Below are 16794 nucleotides of genomic sequence, written 5' to 3'. Positions count from 1 at the left end.
GTCTTTGGGCCAAAGAAAGCTGGGAATCTTGTGCAGGATTATCCCTTCTGGCTAATTTAATTACTTTCAGGTTTTGTAAGTTAACTTACAAAAAAACTTACTACATCTACTGGGAACCAGACTTCTAAAAGATGCTTTTTCTAGTAATCTATCAAAGTCAGTGGCTGTATTTCAAAAGGAAAAGACTGGATTGTTGACTACTGCTAATGTTCTGAAGACCAACTTATTGTCAGTGTGGTTATAATAGTGGGAAAATTTGATCTAGTTACAGTTTGTGAGCTTCTGATGCTACACTGGTACCTCCTGACATAATTCTACCGTAGTACATGAAAACGTCCCTATACCAAGTGCATGATAATCACTTCAGAATCAGTCTTCTGCCTTCCCGCATCACTGAAGGATGCACTGGGCATAATACAAGACTTTGAATATTAGTAACTGCTAGTTCAGCGTTGTTTTTTCTTACTTCTTTACCTTATAGGATGAGTGGAGTTAATGTGTGCACAGATCTCTGACGTATCTGAATGAAGCTATTTCCTCAAGACGTTTCAAATCTGAAAATTTTTTAATAAACAAACCCCAAACTTTTCAAATTGAACTTTGCCTGAACTTTGGAGCTTTTAATGAGACCAAAATTCCTCAGCTGGATGAACAGAGTGTTTTCATGTGCACTGTGCAATGCTTTTTGATCGTACTTTGAAGAAGCCATTTGTCAAGATACAACTCACCACTGTTGGACCCCACCTCAGAAGCGTATTCTCAAGCACTGGTGGAGGATGTTTTGGCCCCAAAACTTAGATATAGTCAGTTAATACTCTGCAGGTTGTCTACAAGCAGGAAAGATGCAAAGAAGAAATGAAACAGAGCATCGCTTGTGGCTTCTTTGAAGGCTTACTTTCAGGACACTATAGTCATAGCCATTAGCTTTTGTTCCTGGTCCACCTTTGGTTTTTTTTTTTGCTAGTTAGGATAGTAAGTGGAGGGAGACATTTGACCAAACTGTAGCAACAGCATTCTTCACTGTGCCTGCAGATTCAGTCCATCTTTGCCCATGAGCATTCCTCTGTTTTCATGGGAAACCTGTTCTCACTATTTGGAAACTATTTTTTTCTGTTCTTATAGGATGATTGCTTCATTTAATTCCAGTTTAAACAGGCCATCTGTAATGATGATAACATTCAGATTTGTTTAGAGGGTTTTAAGTCTGTCTTACAGGTATGAAATAATCTAAGCTGCAGTTGGGAAATAAATCATTCATATGTCAAAGATGCAGCTGATTTTATAGGCATGTATTTTTATTGCCATAGGCAGCAATATAGCAGTCTTATTTTCTGGTTTTTAGCAATGTTGAGCCAAGATATCTGCAGTGTTCCAGTTCACACACACCTGCCCATGTGCCTTTCTAAATTTTATGCTTCTAGCAAGAGAAGGGCAGAAAGACTGTAGTTATTGCTCACTTCTGCTTGGTCTGGCTCTTTGTTCAGTAACTGAGATTGTTGGATGTAGTCTGATCTCCTGTTACAGGTATATATTTGGCTTGAGCCCACTGTGTTTGGTGCTCAAGATAGTGTACACTCATTGCTTAATGCTTCTGTGAAGACAAATTCATTCTTGCCATGTTTGGTAAAACCCAGTCTACTCTGACACATTATTTATAAAACTCTGACATTTTACTATTTCTGCCATTGCAAAAGAGACATTCTGTGTAATGTGTCAAAGTGAATTGTTGAAAATAAAAAAGAGGGTTTGTGTAAACTGTCTTGCTTTTACATTCCTGTATTTCTTCTTTTATGAATTGCATGAAGGGTAGTGTGACATGCAAAGCAAAAATAAAAGCATGTTTCATTTTTATTCTTAGGTGTAAAATAACAAAAAAAAACCCCAAACCCAAATAGTTGTAAAAATTGCAAAGTACAATGGCTAGATAATGAAAAATATTAAGAAGAATCATACAAACAGAGCATAAATTAGACTACAAAGGCTTTATTTGCAGATTTGAGGTCCAGAGTTCTTCTTAAATGGATTTTCTGCCCTTTTTTCTTTTTTCTGTAGAGAGCACACAGTACTGCAGGATTGCACTGGCAGTTTGACACTACAAGTTAAACTGAAATAAGATCTGACAGGTAATGATGTGAACCATGAGTCAAAGTACAGTATGTTTAGTTCTAGTGAAACTGAAAACATGCATACCAATCTGTGTAGTACAAAATTAAGTAACGTCTTACTCATTGCAGGCAGAGTCCCTCTTAAAGTAGTGAGGCAGGATTAGATGATTGCTTCCTATTTTATTTGGCATTTTTGTGTTTGGTGACTTTTTTCTAAATTGAAGTGTCCCTTGCCCTGTTATAAAAGTAAGTCCTGAAAATTTTCTGTAGTTAACACCTCAAAGAGAATACAATATGATGGAGATAAAGTGACAACATTCTATCAGGTAATATTGCTGATTTGTTTAAACGTATTTCAGTTAAAATATTTGAAGAAGTTTAATTTCTCAGTTCATCACTGAATTGTGTAATTCTTTGTCCCTCAGAAATGTTTAGTGGAAACATTACTTCTGTAAAACGGAAGAAATGTCTCAGAGTTTCTGACCTTGTTTAGTCTTTAAGTTTTTTAGATCATTTTGTAATTGAAACTCTGATTAAGGTAATCCTTAAAATACAATTTTCAAACCACCTCTGTATAGCAAAACAAATTTGCTTAGGTTCAAGCATTCACTTGGTGTTCCTTCTGGTGAGCAGGCTGTTGTGCAGTAATTGGGACCAGAATGCAGAAGTAACTGACCTTGCAGCTTATGAAAGTGATGTGCTGCTTCAGTGCAGCAATTGACACATGCCGAGCTGAGATAAAGGAGTGTAGAATAAAATCTTTGTGCTGTTGAGTTCATTAGAAGTTATACAGCAATCAGTAAGCAAAGCCTAGAGAAGGATGATGCAAACACCACAGACCTGTTCCTTTCAAAAAAGATGCAATTTATTATTATTCTCTGTCTACAGCTTTATGGCAAAATGTAGAAACAAGCATTCTTTGCCATTGTGTAAGTGACAAAAGCTTCCCTGTTGTGAAGATGGTGATTCATTTCTGTTCCTTGGACTCCCATGTAATAAGCACTGCTCAATTCAAAAAGAAAAAACTCACAGCAAATACCTTAGAGTAGATGCTCCTCTGCTTTGCAAGCACTTGGTCCCGTTCCAGCCTTGTTTCTTGCAGTCATTAAGAGCCCTTTCTGGACCACTTTCAAGCTGTGCCATTTTTCATAAAAGGTAGAACTAAATGTAACTATTTCAGAAGATGTACTGTCACTGACTATTGTGTAAGATAACAGCGGCTCAATCCCACTCTGGTTTGTGATGTCTTTATGCAGCTATAGGAATCTAGGGTGTACTAGGGATAAATAGGAATCTAGGGGTACTTAACCAGAGTAAAACCTGTCCTGAATTGTGCTGCCTGGTTTTCCCCAAATGTCTCTGAGACTATTGTAATCTTGAAGATATTTAACTATTCAGTATGACTGGAGGTAGTTTAGATTTGTCCCTTTGCTAGTTTTATCACTTTAAAAATGTCCATATTAGCTACAGTATTAATTTTAAACTTCATGACTGTATCTGTTAGCAGAGAAGTGTATTTTTGATCTGTGCTAAAGACATTAAGGAATGAAGGATGCCAACTCCTTATCATGCCTAGATTACTCTGAAATGTATGTGAGTGAGTCTATAACATTCTTCATCTCTGCTAACCTGTTGAAGCACCATATGCTTAACTCCTTGCTGCTCAGGGGAGATGCCTTTCACTTTAAATTTCTTTCCTATCGCTTTCAGCTTTTAATCCATGGCAAGTTTTTGCCCCTTGTCCTGTGGCTTTCTTCAGTCTCTTGTTTAATGGTTATTCCCCTTATATTGGCATTTTCAGTGCACTGCAGCAGATTAGACACCCGTTTTTCACGGACTAAGGCATTTGGACATTGTAGTGTTTGGTTTGTCCAAACGTTACCAGTGTGTCTTCAGTGAGGATTTATGTGCATCTGCTTTCCCCTCATCTCTGCTTTGCGAAGGCAGCATCTGGACATGGTAAAAAAATGATGGTGTATACTTCTCCTGGTTCTTTGTACATTTTCATTATACTTTTAGAGACATTGTTAGTAATGTGATTTTTCTAGAGTGGTAGTTTCATTTAGCTCTTTGCACTGTAGTTTAGAGAAAAGTCAGAGGATTTTAACACAAAGTGATCTGCACAGTTTAAGTAAGAGCATACAAAAAGACTTCACAGGCAAACATACTCATGTCTACAATGAACACTCCTTTGCTGTATAAAAAGAAAAATGTAATCCATGTATGTGACATTCAGAAATGATCTTAAAGTAATTCTGTTTCTTTTACAAAGTCACTTTCCCAGAATGTATTGCCATATATCCACTCACTTCAGTGAATGTGACAAATCTCATAGACATTATGTCTGAGATTTGCATTACCTGAAGACACCTCTTAATTGTTTTTTCCTGTTTACCCTTTCTGTATTTTTCAAAACTGTGTAAAAAACCAAGTATCATTTAATTTTAATAAAATATGTCTACACTTTTCCAGATCAGTCAGTATCTTCATGCAGCATAAGCAGTTTTGGGGAGGATTGTAGGATGAGAATGTAACTTTGCACTTAAAACTGCAGTTCATTTTCTATGAGTTCTCACTAAGCAGAGCTCAGAGATACTTAAAGATATTTAGTTGCAGATACTTAGTGTTTCTTCATTGGTTTTATTGTCCTAGCTAGCTTTCCTTGGTAATTCTACATGCTTAAATTAACCATCTTTCTTATCGTCCAAATGAAAACACTAACTTGCCATGTCTACTGGAAGAGTTTTTAATTGGAAATTAAATCAAGTACTAGATGTTTGAAATCAGAGACTGTTTTGTCTATCCTGACATAAAATTAGCAAAGATCGGAGCAGCCTACTGTTGCATTGATGCTATTTGAAAACAGAATCAAGTACTAGAAACAGATTAGTTAAAGAGTTCTTAACATCCCTCCATATTATCCTCCATTACTGTGGACTGCTAATTCCCTTCCAAGTGATTTAGAACAGATTTCAGTGTTTGTTCTTCTAGTTGTAAGTGATAAGACAAAGAAATTGTAGTTTAAAAAAAAAACTCTACTGTGTTTACAGACACCGTGCTTAGATGGAATGAATCTGGTGTGTTACATTAGGTTATTTACCAAAAAATCCACCTTACCCAGCAATAGACTGATCTATGGAATTCGTTTTATTGGATGAAGGCTGAATGCTTTGGAGGTCTTTTTGAAGATTGCCTTCAAGGAAAGGAGAAAGTGAAGTAGGAGTTACAAGCTCAGGGCAAGGGTCAGGGTAATTCTAACTGTAATTCCAAGATGTAACAGTAAATATGCAGAAAAAACAAAATGTCATTTTGCAGGTAGTGTCGGCATTCGTAAGTAAGTATGTAAGGAAATCCACACTTTTGTCACGGCAATGTTGATGTATAAAACCTTTGCCAAAACTGGGATTGTATTGAACATCCTGGAATATACTCTTACTTGATGTCTGTTCCTCAAATATATAGTCTCTAATACAGTGGTGAATTTATTGCATGAAGTGAATTCTGTGTTCCTTTCAGTGCTTGTCTCCAGATCAAACTTAATGTCTACTATAGTTCAAAAGAGGTAATTCTTTCTGAATGCTCTTAAATGACTTTAAATATCTTCTACATGACCTTTTCAAAGATTAGTCTTCTTAAAGACTATTTTATTATTACTTACCCAAAAATATCACTTTGTCAAGCATATTCTTATTACTTAAAATTTCATAGGTATTTCTATACTAAACATAAAATTAACAAAACCCAGCATGCAATGGTACTGATGAAGTCTGACTGGTTTAGTGATTTTTTTTTCCTAATTAACACTGTTCTCTAGCTTAAACAGTATATAGCATAATGCTCATTCACTAGAAGCAATCAAGTTTCACAGAAAGGGGTTTTTTTTCATTATTCAACTCTCAGGATTTCCCTTCCCCTACTAAAGTAGTGAAAAGTTTTTCTCTGTTCAGATAGTCTCTCTTACATGTAATGAAGGGAATCCCCCTTAGAAAGATCTCCATTTCTTTTTAATGGTTTCTGTGGCATTTCTTGTGCTCTTTTCAGTACCTTTGAACAGTCCCAATTTGGAAGCATTTGTTTAGCAGCCTTTAGAAGTTGCCTGATGTATCAGCTCCCTGCTCTTGCTGTCAGAGCTTTGCCCTTGTATATAACAAAGACAGTGAAGAACAAACTTCATGAGAAATCTGTGGTAACACATTTGAGTCCTAAAAATGGGGACTGCAATTCACAGTCATTTTAAACAGCTGTAAATGCATGTTTTTATTGACAACAGTCAATTGTCAATTTAATTGACAACAGTCATGCTTGCCTGCCCCATCTGCCTTTTCTTATTGCCTTCCTTGTACCAGTAAAAGCATGTCAACTATTCCTGATAACAAGTTAGACTAGAGTACAGAACCACCTGAAAAGTGGCAACCAAAAACTGAAGTCTTCAACTGCTTCAGTTCATTGAACTTTGTCATCATGCTACTGTATGATCAGTGATTTTCAAAGTGAGAACATACATGTTTAAGTTTGGCAGTAGTCTGTAATTGGATTGAAGGTCAACTGAAGTGTCTGGATGCCCCATGAAACTCACTTGGGAAAAGTAATCATGTGGGTTTTTTAGATACAGATGTAGGATATTCACTAAGCATATGTGTATCACAAGATATTCTGTTTAGTGCAGAGGCCTTGTAATTATGTCCAGTGTATTCAAGTAGACTAAAAGAAGGTCACGCTGTTCTGTGAGCTGAGAACCAAGTTGAGAAGGAGTGGGTGTTTCCAGAGCACATAAAGGTCCTGCAAATGCAGGGATCAGATGAAATAAAACAGGCCCACATAGAGCATATTGTCTGCTAAGAAATGAAAAAGAAATAATTCTGAAATTCTTCACCAATATGACCAGGGGAAAAAGTCTTTCTCATCTGAGATCTCGTTTTCAGTCTGTCCTTGAGCACAGCAACAAAATTCAGTAGGTAAAGAGCTTTAAAAAAAGTGGATTACTTGTGTGATCTTTCTGCTCTTATGGATGCTGTGACCTGTCCCTAAAGCCTAATATAGGGAAATCCATCTGCTCCCTCAAAACCAAAGTCTTCTTTCTCTGTTGTTTTTTTTCTCAGAAAGATCCTTCTAAGTGACAACGAAAGTCTTGAACCATGATGTAGGCACTGCTTTTATCCCCAGCTGCAGTGTTGACATGCATTTGCCAGGCTGTGCAAAGAATATGGAGTGAGAGCTTGAGTAGGGAAAAGTCCTGAAGCTCACAGATTCCAAAGTCACAAGAAATTACCTGTACCCATACCTGGACCTGTCCAATCTGCTGTCTTACAGAATAACAGTGACTTTGTATATATCTGAATTGTGTTGAAGCAAATAGAACTAACTGTATGTTTTCCAGGTTGGAAGTTGAATTGCTGTCATGCTTGTCTTTAAAGGACAGATAAATTGAAGTCTTTTCAAGCTTAAAAGCATCGATTTACTGGATTGCCATTCATTAATAATACACATTGTCAATAATTAGGTCTCATTGATTAGCAATAATTTTTCACATTTCAGGACAGTTAACTCTTAAAAACATGACTCATTAGCTGTAAGGATGTGATGCCACAGAATTGCTGTCATATATTCAGCATAGCTGAATGTATATATATAAAAATATATACATTTTATGAACAAATATTTTTCTAAACATGTACATATTAATATATAATTTTCTAATTTTTCAATGTATTTATGGATATATTTAGCTTCATTACTAAATGCTTTTTGGTGTTGCTAGTAGTCTTATAACCTTGCAAGTGCACAGTGTTGCAGAATGCTTCTAGAGTTTCCTGTTTCACAATTCTAACATGGATATGTCTGGATTAAAGAGAAACAAATACTAGATTTATCTTGCTTTGAATATGTAATTTGTTTCTATGTGCAACAGGCCTCTGCCTTGGCTACTTCATGTTGCATTGCACTTTTGATGCTCAAAAACTTTAGTGTGAAGTACTAAAACCCAAACTGATGATTTATATTTATTTATGCTCAGCTGGGGAGGGGAGGATGGGACGAGATTAGGGGACAAGGGCAGACAGGCACAGTAGGTGAATCAGAAATCTTTTCTCTCTGTATTTCAGACTAAGACTGGGAAGTTTTCATGTGTTAGAAGTTCAGAAAATATTAATTCCTTTTCTTGGTTATAGCGTATGAGCTTCTTAACACCAAAAAATACTAATTAAATATGAATGGTAATATTTGAAGAAGTAGAAGGGATCTATCAGAGACAGTCACAAAGCTCTCCTACATATGTATACATATGTCTTGGCATGTCATCTGATATAGTGTTATAATTAAGTGTCACTAATTAAACTTCATATCACAAGAATACAGGCTTGAAGTTAAGTTTCTGTACCACAGTGAAATAAAATTTAGAAACAGCTTGATATTCATGTTAGCATTGTGTTATGTGAATTTATAACAGTCAGAACTGACTGGAGTTTTGAAAAACTGTTTTATTATACAGTTCAACCTTTTGCAGCAAGTATAGAATTATCTTGCTTTGCAGTAATCTGTTATTATTTAGCTGTATTTTTGAGCATGTCTAATGAAGATGTTTCCATCAGTCATGAAGCAGTTTATTCTAAATAAATACACCCTTGGGTGGTGTAACTCATAGCTTCTGCCAAAAAAAGCCCTTCTATTTCAGACAGGATGCTTTAGCCAGCACAGTTGTCTTAGTTTAGACAATTTTCATTTGATTTATTTCTTAGTTCTTAGTATACCACTTTGCATTGAAATGACATTAATAACAGAGAAAATACTTAGCAGTAAAATTGGGTTACCAGAATATACTGTTCTTACTACCTGAAATTCTTAGATATCGCTCCAGAATAAGTTTTCAAATGTTTCTTTTTAAATCACAAGAAGTGCAAACTATTATTTTGTGTCAGAGTGAAATGAAATTTAAAAAGTACTGAATAAGACTGTACAGGTACTAACTTGATTTTTTGTTTACTGTAGTATTACCCTGAATTGAAGTGGTAGCTGTGTTTTAAATCAACTCTACTTGGCTTATGCTTCACTTCAGTTGAATTCCTGCAACTGGAAAACTATTTAAATCCTCCAGAAGCAAACTGTCTGTACTTCTCACGCTGACATTCATGCTAGGTGACCAGATTATAGGGAATAATAAAATACTTGAGATACACACCACTTGCCACAATTCTCTGCTTATGCTGCCACAGGAGTCATCTGAGCTTCTTGCAGAAAGATGAAGGACATTCTTAAAGGAAATCTTTCATTGCCATGAATACTTCTAGATTAGTTCAATCTAACACATTGTACAATTCCAGGATATGATATTGAGAAGCATCCTCAGGAGGACAGAGTTCAAGCATTTATGCTATGTGTCTTTCACAGTGCTACACAAAATTGGACACAGTAAAAGTTAAAGTCAATCTACGCTGACAAGCACAAAGGAAAACTAAAAGACATACAAAGTAGTAATGAATTACCTTACATGACAAGAAAAAAAAAAAGATTTATTTTTTTCCTGATGGAAGAGTAACTGTTGCTTTGGTGCTTTACTGCTTTTGTTTCCCCTTTCCCCTTTCCCCTTTCCCCTTTCCCCTTTCCCTTTCCCTTGCCTTTCCCTTTCCCTTTCCCTTTCCCTTTCCCTTTCCCTTTCCCTTTCCCTTTCCCTTTCCCTTCTCTTTTCTTTTCAAGTTGATTGCCAAATTGATTGGTTTGGGGTTTTTTTTCAATGTTAACCTGGGGGCTGGAAGGTACTACAGGTATGACTGTACCCCTGCAACTATTTTCTTTAGGGTTTGTAGAAGCTGTTTCTTTTAAATAGGGAAATCAAGAGACCATTAAAAATATATCTATAATTTATTAGCTGTTTCTTACAAGGATACATTTATTTTTCCTAGTCAAAAGCTCCTGATAATTTTTACCTACAGAACTTAAAACCATGATTTATTTCTCTGAAATTGAAATATTAAATTTTTACTCTTAGAAAAGGAGGGTAATTTTAGATTTTGATGGACATAACTTCCTGTATTTAGGAAAGAGCATGAGTTAGCATATTGTAACACATAGAGTCTAACCAAACACCAATATCCATCCCAGTGTGATTCCAGACCTACTGAGGTCAAAGAAAGAGCTTTGTATGCTGTGGGTAGATTTTATATCAGGTTCTCAAAGTTCAGTAGGTGCTTTGTGAGATAGAGTAGTGTAAAACTGAGTTCAGTTTTTCAGGGAATTTAATAACAAGATATGACTTTTTTCTTTTTAAGTTATGTCTTTCTTCCAATGTTCAAAATTACTTGAGTTTTCCTTGTAATGATAAAAATATACATGCTGTGAAAGAAGCTGATGAGCCAAGAACGTGTTTAAATGTTAGGAGGCTATACTATTTGGCTTTACAGTACCTGGTGTCATATAACTACATGTGGTGTTTGTAATATAGGAGGCATATTTTAAAACAGGATTAGAATCAATGATTAAATGGCTTTACTGTATATATGGGCTATGAATAAGTATTCTAATGTGGTCCAGCAATTGAGTAAAATTGAATGCTCTTTTGGGGAGAAAAAAAAAGTTTCATATTAGGAAATATTTTAGATAGAAATATAAATTATTAAATGGAAGACAATTTAAAAAGTAAATAAATAGAGAATAATTTTAAATAGAAATGTGGGTTTGTGTTTTTGAACAGTTTTTATTATTGTTCTCTTCATTGATGTTTTTTTTGACAGCACCATTCGTCCCCAAAGCTTTTTCATAATTTTGTGGTTTTATTTTTGTTTCACAGCTGTTTTTTGGCTTACACATGCCTGCTTTCATGCTGTTTCACTGTTTGATGTGTGAATAATGGCCTCCACTCTAAAGTGTGTGTGTGAGTGCAGCATTCTGAATAGAATCTTATAATCTGTATGTCACGTCCTTACTGTGTTACTTGTGCTTCACTAAAATATATGGATTACACAGCAATGCAAATTTAACTATATGTTAGCACAGAAAGTAATGGTGGTCAGGAGATTTAAAGCTCACCAAAAATGTCAACATAATTATTTTTCTCCTTTAAATGTCAATTAGTTTGAATGGACATAGTGTGAATACTTAATAAAATGAGGTGATTTTGTTGCTACCTGAAAAGGTTTCCCAGAGTTGGTTGGACTTTCTAGGTCCTTGATGCTCAGAACAGCATCTGAGTTTTATGAGGCTCTTGGTGCCTAGAATAATGTTGTGACCATTTTTGAAGCAGGATGCTTGGAGATTTATTTGGACCAATTACACTGCTGTCTCTTCAATTTTTTATCTCTTTTTCAAAAGAAAATGGGAGAGGAGAGATCGCATATAGCATCATAGACTCATTTAGGTTGAAAAAGACTTTCAACATCAAGTCCAACTGTTAACCTAACACTAAGTCCACCACTAAACTATGTCCTGAAGTACCACATCTATCTGCCTTTTAAATACGTCCAGGGGTTAGTGACTCCAACACTTCTCTGAGCATCCTGGTTTAAAATTGTCCCAGGAGCACTAACAGTATAGAATTCTGTGTTTTGTTTTCTCTGCAGGAGTGAAGTTTTTGATAAAAATACTGTTCCTAATGATTGCTTGTGCATTTTCTCTTTCTGGATTGAGAGCTTTAGATTTATCACTGGGTTAACTCTGAGGAGCCCTCCTGTCTTGTACACAATCTACGTTCCTACAGGTTGATGTACAGACAAGAGGAGAATAGACAATTATGTTCTGAAGACTGTTTTGCAGGACTTGTGGGTGCCCTGAGATCAATTTCTTAACCTTCAATATCAACAAATGATTGCTTTTTCTTTCTCTGAAAGAAGCCTCTTGCAAGGATTGTTGTCAGGTGCACTCTTAGCCTTGTGGTTAGAAGTGATAATATAGTAATCACCAGGTCTGTGTCCACACTGACCTTGATGAGGGGCTTGATTGCACCTTCAGTAAATTTGCTGATGACACTAAGCAGGTGCATAGACCTGCCTGAGGACAGGAAGGCTCTTCAGAGGGACCTGGACAGAGTGATGGGAGTGAATGGCCGAGGCCAATTGTACGAGGTTCAACAAGGCCAAGTGCTGCTCTTGTGCCACAACAACCCCATGTAATGCTACAGGCTTGGGGCAGAGTGGCTGGAAAGCTGTCTTGTGGAAAAGGACCTGAGGGTCTTAATCAACAGCCATCTGAGCAGCCAGCAGTGTGGCCAGGACGGCCAATGGCATCCTGGCTTGTATAAAAAATAATGTGACCAGCAGGGCCAAGGCAGTGACTGTCCCCCTGTACTTGGCACTGGTGAGGCGACACCTTGAATGCTGTGTCCAGTTTTGGGCCCCTCACTACAAGAAGGACGCTGAGATGCTGGAGTGTGTCCAGAGATGGGCAACAAAGCTGATGAAGGGTCAAGAGCACAAGTCTGATGAGGAGAGGCTGAGGGAGCTGAGGCTGTTTAGCCTGGAGGAGGTTGAGAGTAGATATGACCACACTCTACAACTACTTGAATGGAAGTTATAGTGAGGTGGGGGCTGATCTCTTCAGTAAGAAATAGTAGAACACAAGGAAATGAATTTAAGTTACATCAGGGGAGGTTTAAATTGGACTTTAGGAAGATTTTTTTTTTTTTTAATAGTGAAATCAGCACCCCTGGACATATTTAAAAGACACATAGATGAGATGTTGAGGGATGTGATTTAGTAGTGGTCTTGGCAGTGTGAGGTTACTGTTTGGGCTTGATGATCTCAAAGGCCTTTTCCAACTGTAACGATTCTATGATTCCATGATTTTGTTGCTAATGAAAAATGGACCTTATCTTTTTTTCATGTCACTTAAGAAATCTGTTCTTCCCACTGAACTTTTCAGAAAGCAATTCAAGTGATAATCTGAGGAGGACAGAAAGGATTTAAAATAGACTGCTTTTCAAATTAAATGGCATCTACTTTGCTCACACTCGTGGAGACCTACTTTACAGAAGAAAATGAACATTAGTACTGAATTAACTGAAGACTGTTATTTCTGAGAACTGACACATGAAGTAACTATTCTACACTCTAGAGAGAAATAGCTGAACTTAAAGGCAGTGAAGTTTGCAATTTATGAGTGAATTTAAATGTCTCCAAAGGTTATATGGCTTTCTCCATGTAAAGTTAGGCATTAAAGCATTATTGTGGTATCTTTCTTGATATTGAAACTATATGTTGCCAGGTTTTCTAATTCAGAAGTCCTGTTGACTTCAGATGAAGCTTTGTCTGCATGAAAATCTATTATATACTTCAAAATTTGCCTGAAATGATTCATACTGAAGACAGTGTCAGTAGTGTCACATTCGTGTGGTATGACTTTATGAATTACACTGTGTCTAATTATGGAAGAAGGGATGGAAAGAATATTACACTTGTATCTGAAAAAAGCTGCCGTTCCACAAAGTATATCTTGTTCATACTGACTGTTGCAGAATTGAGTTCTATATCTTTACATTACATTTCTTCTGTGTCTTCAGTCTCAAAGTGATAGGAAATGAGTTGTTGCAAATAATTTTGATCTTTACTTGTTTGAGACGTTCTGTGAAAGTTTCTTCACTCCATATTCTCTATGTTGGATCTCTTTTGCCTCGAATTGATGTGAAGAGTCAAAGGGCATAAAGGGGTACCACATAAACATGTAAACTAAGGTCATGGACCACCAGAAGAAAATTCCCAGGACAATCTGGGTAAAGCAAAGGTTAATATCACACTGAAAATTTGTGATTTGTTTGATTCAATCAAAGAAGGTAAACTGCCTTGGTAAATCCAGGTTACAGTTGTGGGACTTTTTAGTTTAGAGAATAAGCATTAATCTTTGGTAGTTTTGTTTCCATTCAAACTGAAAGCAGTTTCTGAAATAGTAAGAGTCAGTTCAGTAGTAGTTCTGACTTTTGGTCAGGTTATTTGTCCAGATTCTTTGGGTAAAATTACAGTTGAAATCATTGGCAACTTTTTACAACCATTTCCCTGGCCCTCCTTTTAAGTCTTTCTTGTTCTTTGTTGTACTCTACTAAGCATCCACAGCTCTTTATCACTGTGATAATGTGTTCCCACCTAAAACTAATAATGTTATTACTATAACGCTTTTTCAAAGAAAGTTTTAGTAGATGAGGCAATTTGCCACAAAGAGAAGTTCCATGTTATACCCTTTTTATGATCATTGAATTTTGTTTGTGTTTTCTTTTTTAAACAGTGATTCCAGAGTTTATCAGTCAAGTAAACATTGCATTGGAGAGCTTAAGCAAGAACACGGTGCATCTGTTTGATGATAACCAGTTTGTGGACATTTCTAAGAAGGTGTATGATACAATTCATAACATCAGATGCTCAGTCATGATGATTCGGGTAAGTTTTTTATTTGCTCAGTTAACATTATTTTCCACAATAGTTCAGGACATTAGGGCATTTCTGGTACAGTTCAGAACTGCATGTGTGAACAATGCTCTTAACCTCATATCCAGATTTAACCAGTCTAGGAAAACTGGATTACAGTGAAACACGTGGGATTAAAACTTCAGAAGGCTGGAGCTGTGTGGAGTACTAGATCAGGATGTGGTACAAGAGTATGTTTTGTTCTTTAAAAATGTTTATTTACACTTGGTTGCTAAAGATCTTCATTTACTTCATTAATTATCAGCTTGTAGCTACAAGCACAAATCTGCTTGCAGCTCTTCAGCTTTAACCTGATTTAGTGGAAGGTAGTAAATGGAGAGAGTGTTCAGGTGATCCTGGTAATATGGTGTTGATGTTCTGTCAGCCTCAGACTGGAAGGCTTATCAGCTTGATTTCTGTCAATCTTATACAAGCACACTCAGTGTACTTATTCTGCTGTTTTTCATGAAGTTCAAGAAAATGCTTCAGAACACCTTAATTTTAGAATTTGAGCCACAATTTGTCAGCTGCAGAATTTCCCCCAAATTTGGAATCCCATTTCAAATGATATAAGCGAGTTGCAATATCTTTATGCTCAGCAATTGTGTTTTAAAGTAAAATGAAACATTAATGAAAATATAGATACATTTTTCAAAGGAAGTTTGTCTTCTGCATTGTCTTTTCAGATGATAAGTAAGAAACAGCTTTCTCTCTTCTTTTAAATTGAAAAACCTGTTACAGGCTTGCATGCCCAGCAAATGGAGAGAGTTGATTATGCCCTCATGAGACCTCACCTGGAGCACTGCATCCAGTTCTGAGTTCTCAGCATACGAACAACATGGTCTTGTTGGAGTGGTTCCAGAGGAGGACACAGAAATGATCAGAAGGATGGAACCTCTCCTGTGAGGACAGGCTGAGGGAGTTGGGTCTGTTCAGCCTGGAAGAGAGAAGGCTCTGGGGAGACCCTATTGCAGCCTTCCAGTACTTAAAGGGGGCTTATAAGAAAGATGAGGACAAACATTCTAGCAGGGCCTGTAGTGGCAGGGTTAACAGTTTTAAACAAAAAGAGGGTAGATTCAGACTAGATATAAGGGGAAAATTTACTATGAGAGTGGTGAAACACGCACAGTTTGCCCAGAGAGATGGTAGATGCCTCATCCCTAGATACATTCAAGGCCAGGTTGGATAGGGCGCTGAAGAACCTGATCTAGTTGAAGATTTCCCTGCTTATTGTAGGGGAGGTGGACTAGGTGACCTTTCAAAGTCACTTCAAACCCTAACTGTTTTATGATATTAAGAGGGAAAATATTAATAGGAATTCAACTGTGAAAAATCTTTACAATGTCTCATTCTTATTGCATTGTCAATTATGAAACTGTTTATATACTGAAGAGAGATCCTGAAACAAACATTGTCTTGTCCCTATAAGAGGGGAAGTTCATGTGAGCTGGATTTACCTGGCAAAACAAACCAGATTGAGGCTGATTCTGTTAGTCTTCTGATTAGTTTCTGTTTCAGTGAATGTAGACGAAGAGTTTTGGTTAGGACATCTAATTTTTTTTCTAAATCAATTAAGCTTCATTCAATGTCTGCATTGGTCATTCCACCTTCCCTTGGTGACTTGGGGACTTCTAGTTTCTTAAGATTACAAAGTTGTTTCTGTCTGTTCGTTTTTGAGATCAATCTTCTATATATCTGCTCTTCCTGGGCTGGAACTTCAGATGATTGTGACTGACTGTTACTTCATGGAGTTTTTCATTTTTGGGAGATGTGCTGCAAAGTTCAACAAAGCTTTAGTCAGCCTCTCTGAAGACATGGGCACTACTCTGCAGGAAATTCTTATATGTGGGATGTGTGTGTATATGTGGAAATCACTCAAAAAAGGATAGTGTGTCTCTTGTAATTCTTTCTCAAGCATGCTAGGAAAATACTTTTGTCTGAAGAGATCGTACATACGCATAACACATATTAAGTGCAAAGTGACTGTATTAGGTAAGTGCGTCGTAAGTATGTAAGTGCAACACCTAAGTGGGCAGCATTAATAGGAAGATTTCTATCAGTGCCATCTTCTACTTGGGTTTTGCAAGTACAATTTGAGAAGGCAAGAAAAAACTAAATATCAGAAATTACCTTGTTAGCTGTATCTGAAACACTGAGTAGCAGAGCAGGTACTCCTCCTCCTCTTCCTTCTCTGAATTGAAGAAATTATGACTGGTGGGATAAGAGCCTCTCTCCACCTGCACTGAAGTCCTAAACAATATATATGTTTGTCTGTCATTGAGCCATATTGATTTCTATTCAACTGTATTTGA

At 36.7% G+C, this 16794-nt stretch overlaps 1 protein-coding gene across 1 annotated transcript in view; it reads left to right on the top strand.

Moving 5' to 3' along the window:
• Nucleotides 1-16794, top strand: part of CTNNA3 (catenin alpha 3) — a 493584-nt gene that overhangs the window by 382150 nt on the left and 94640 nt on the right. The window contains exon 12 of the mRNA XM_062001246.1: nt 14304-14455. Coding sequence (XP_061857230.1) covers nt 14304-14455 — 152 coding nt within the window. The remainder of the gene's footprint in view (nt 1-14303; nt 14456-16794) is intronic.

Source organism: Colius striatus, chromosome 8 (genome assembly GCF_028858725.1).
Source record: "Colius striatus isolate bColStr4 chromosome 8, bColStr4.1.hap1, whole genome shotgun sequence".
NCBI lineage: Eukaryota > Metazoa > Chordata > Aves > Coliiformes > Coliidae > Colius > Colius striatus.
This window is presented reverse-complemented; position numbering and strand designations above follow the sequence as displayed.